Here is a 1,768-nt window from a genome sequence, read left to right as displayed (position 1 = left end):
TATTTAGAAAAAATTAATAATTATTTAGAAAAAAATAATCATTATTTTGCTAATTACCTTTCACTCCCTTTTTAATAATCAGTTCTTTATCAAGTGGTGGTTCACCATAATGTCCTTGAAAATGAAACGTCAACTGAGCCTTCATTTCATCAGATGATGCACCAGCTGATGCTCTCCATGGAAACCTGATAGAGAAAGGCTCTTGCAACTGTTGAGGTCTTTCACCCACAGACACTGTAACCTTTAAAATAAATTGAAAAATTTTTTTTAAGTTTTAACTAACTCCAGTTAGGAATGAGAAATAGAATCCATACATGTCCTGTCCTTCTATTGATAAAGAAACCTGTTCCTCAGGAGGTCCTTTAGTACTTTGTGTCACTTTAATGAATACTCTTCTCTTAAGTCTAAACTCAGGTATAGGCAATCCAAGCTTCTCCATTACCATTGTGGATACTTCTTCACATTTAGCATGAATGCATAGTGCAGCCATACTGTGCAATGGTGTCTTCTGCAGGTTAACTATAACTAGCTTTTCTCCTCTCTCAGCGACACACTGTAATAATGGTACCATGTGACTATCATGTGAGACGCTATACTAACTGACCTCTGGTATGTCAGCCGCTGGAGTGACAGTGAGACTGGATCCCATTGCTAAGCAAAGGTCTGCCACTTCACCTTCTTCTGTACCTCTTGTCAACTCACCTAGTTAAGAAAATTAAAAAGGAAGATTTTAGTTATAATTTTTTTTGTCTAATTTTATCTTTCTCTTACTGTCTGGAAGGTCTTCTCCAAAGTTTATTATTGTGTCACATAAGATCCCCTGACAGCTTGGATTGTCACATTTTCTACCTAAAATTATCAATGCAAACAATGCATAATTATTACATTACTTTGCCATTGCTAATTTTTAGCATGGAACACTTTTGGTTAAAAATTTGAATGTTGTGAGCAACAATGAGTACAAGACAAATTATTTGGCAAATAAATTAGAACTTATTTTTATTACATTCTCAATTTCTTATACATGTACTTATGTTGCATACATAGTTTGAGCTTATTTTAATCAAAATTAATTTTTTAATGAAATTTTAAAGCTGCTAAAAATCAGGCCAAAACTCTGTACTACAGTACATGGTTTTGGGTCAAGTTTCACTGAAATTGAAAAAGAAAGTATTCTCTATTTTTATATTTTTTTCTGATGCATGTACATGTTCCTATGTTGTGTAAAAAGTTTAACCTAATTTTGATAAAAATCAAATTTTTTATGAATTTTTAAAGTTTCTCCAAAATTGAGCCAAAGTCCCTGTACTATAGTACAGGGTCACTGACCAAATTTCATCCAAATTGACTAGGAAAAATTCTTCAGTTTTATAATTTTTTCTGATGTATATACATGTTTTTACGTTGTGTAAAAAGTTTAAACTGATTCCGATCAAAATTAAATTTTTTATGAATTTTTAAAGTTTCTTCAAGATCGGGCCAAAGTCCCTGTACTATAGTACAGGGACTTTGGTCTGATTTTGTCAAAAATGACAAGAAGAAAATTTTTGATTTTTATAAATTTTTTTGATGCATATACATGTACTTATGTTGTGTAAAAAGTTTAAACTAATTCCGATCAAAATTAAATTTTTTATGAATTTTTAAAGTTTCTCCAAAATCGAGCCAAAGTCAGGGTTGCTAGCCAAAATTTGTCAAAAATTAAAAGAATTTTTTTTGATTTTTATAATGTTTTCTGATGCATATACATGTACTTATGTTGTGTAGA

General features: G+C 31.1%; 1 protein-coding gene across 1 annotated transcript; it reads right to left on the bottom strand.

Moving 5' to 3' along the window:
- Positions 1–49: 49 nt before the first annotated feature.
- Positions 50–871, bottom strand: LOC100641193 (NAD-dependent protein deacetylase SRT1-like). Its single transcript, XM_003391385.2, has 4 exons — positions 772–871; positions 605–702; positions 284–553; positions 50–241 (listed from the first exon to the last, which is right to left on the bottom strand). The coding sequence occupies exons 2-4, from the start codon at positions 647–649 to the stop codon at positions 50–52; spliced, it is 507 nt and encodes a 168-aa protein (XP_003391433.2). The 5' UTR covers positions 650–702; positions 772–871.
- Between the last annotated feature and the right edge of the window lie 897 nt (positions 872–1,768).

The sequence above is a fragment of the Amphimedon queenslandica genome, unplaced genomic scaffold, assembly GCF_000090795.2.
Source record: "Amphimedon queenslandica unplaced genomic scaffold, v1.1 AMPQUscaffold_9472, whole genome shotgun sequence".
NCBI classification, from domain to species: Eukaryota; Metazoa; Porifera; class Demospongiae; order Haplosclerida; family Niphatidae; genus Amphimedon; species Amphimedon queenslandica.
This window is presented reverse-complemented; position numbering and strand designations above follow the sequence as displayed.

Excerpts from the sequence above, each read along its gene's own strand:
- LOC100641193 (XM_003391385.2), bottom strand. The coding sequence starts at position 649 with ATGGGATCCAGTCTCACTGTCACTCCAGCGGCTGACATACCAGAG. Across the intron at positions 554-604 it reads CAGCGGCTGACATACCAGAG|TGTGTCGCTGAGAGAGGAGA; the intron begins GTCAGTTAGTAT and ends CCATTATTACAG. Across the intron at positions 242-283 it reads ATTTCTCATTCCTAACTGGA|GTTACAGTGTCTGTGGGTGA; the intron begins GTTAGTTAAAAC and ends TTTATTTTAAAG.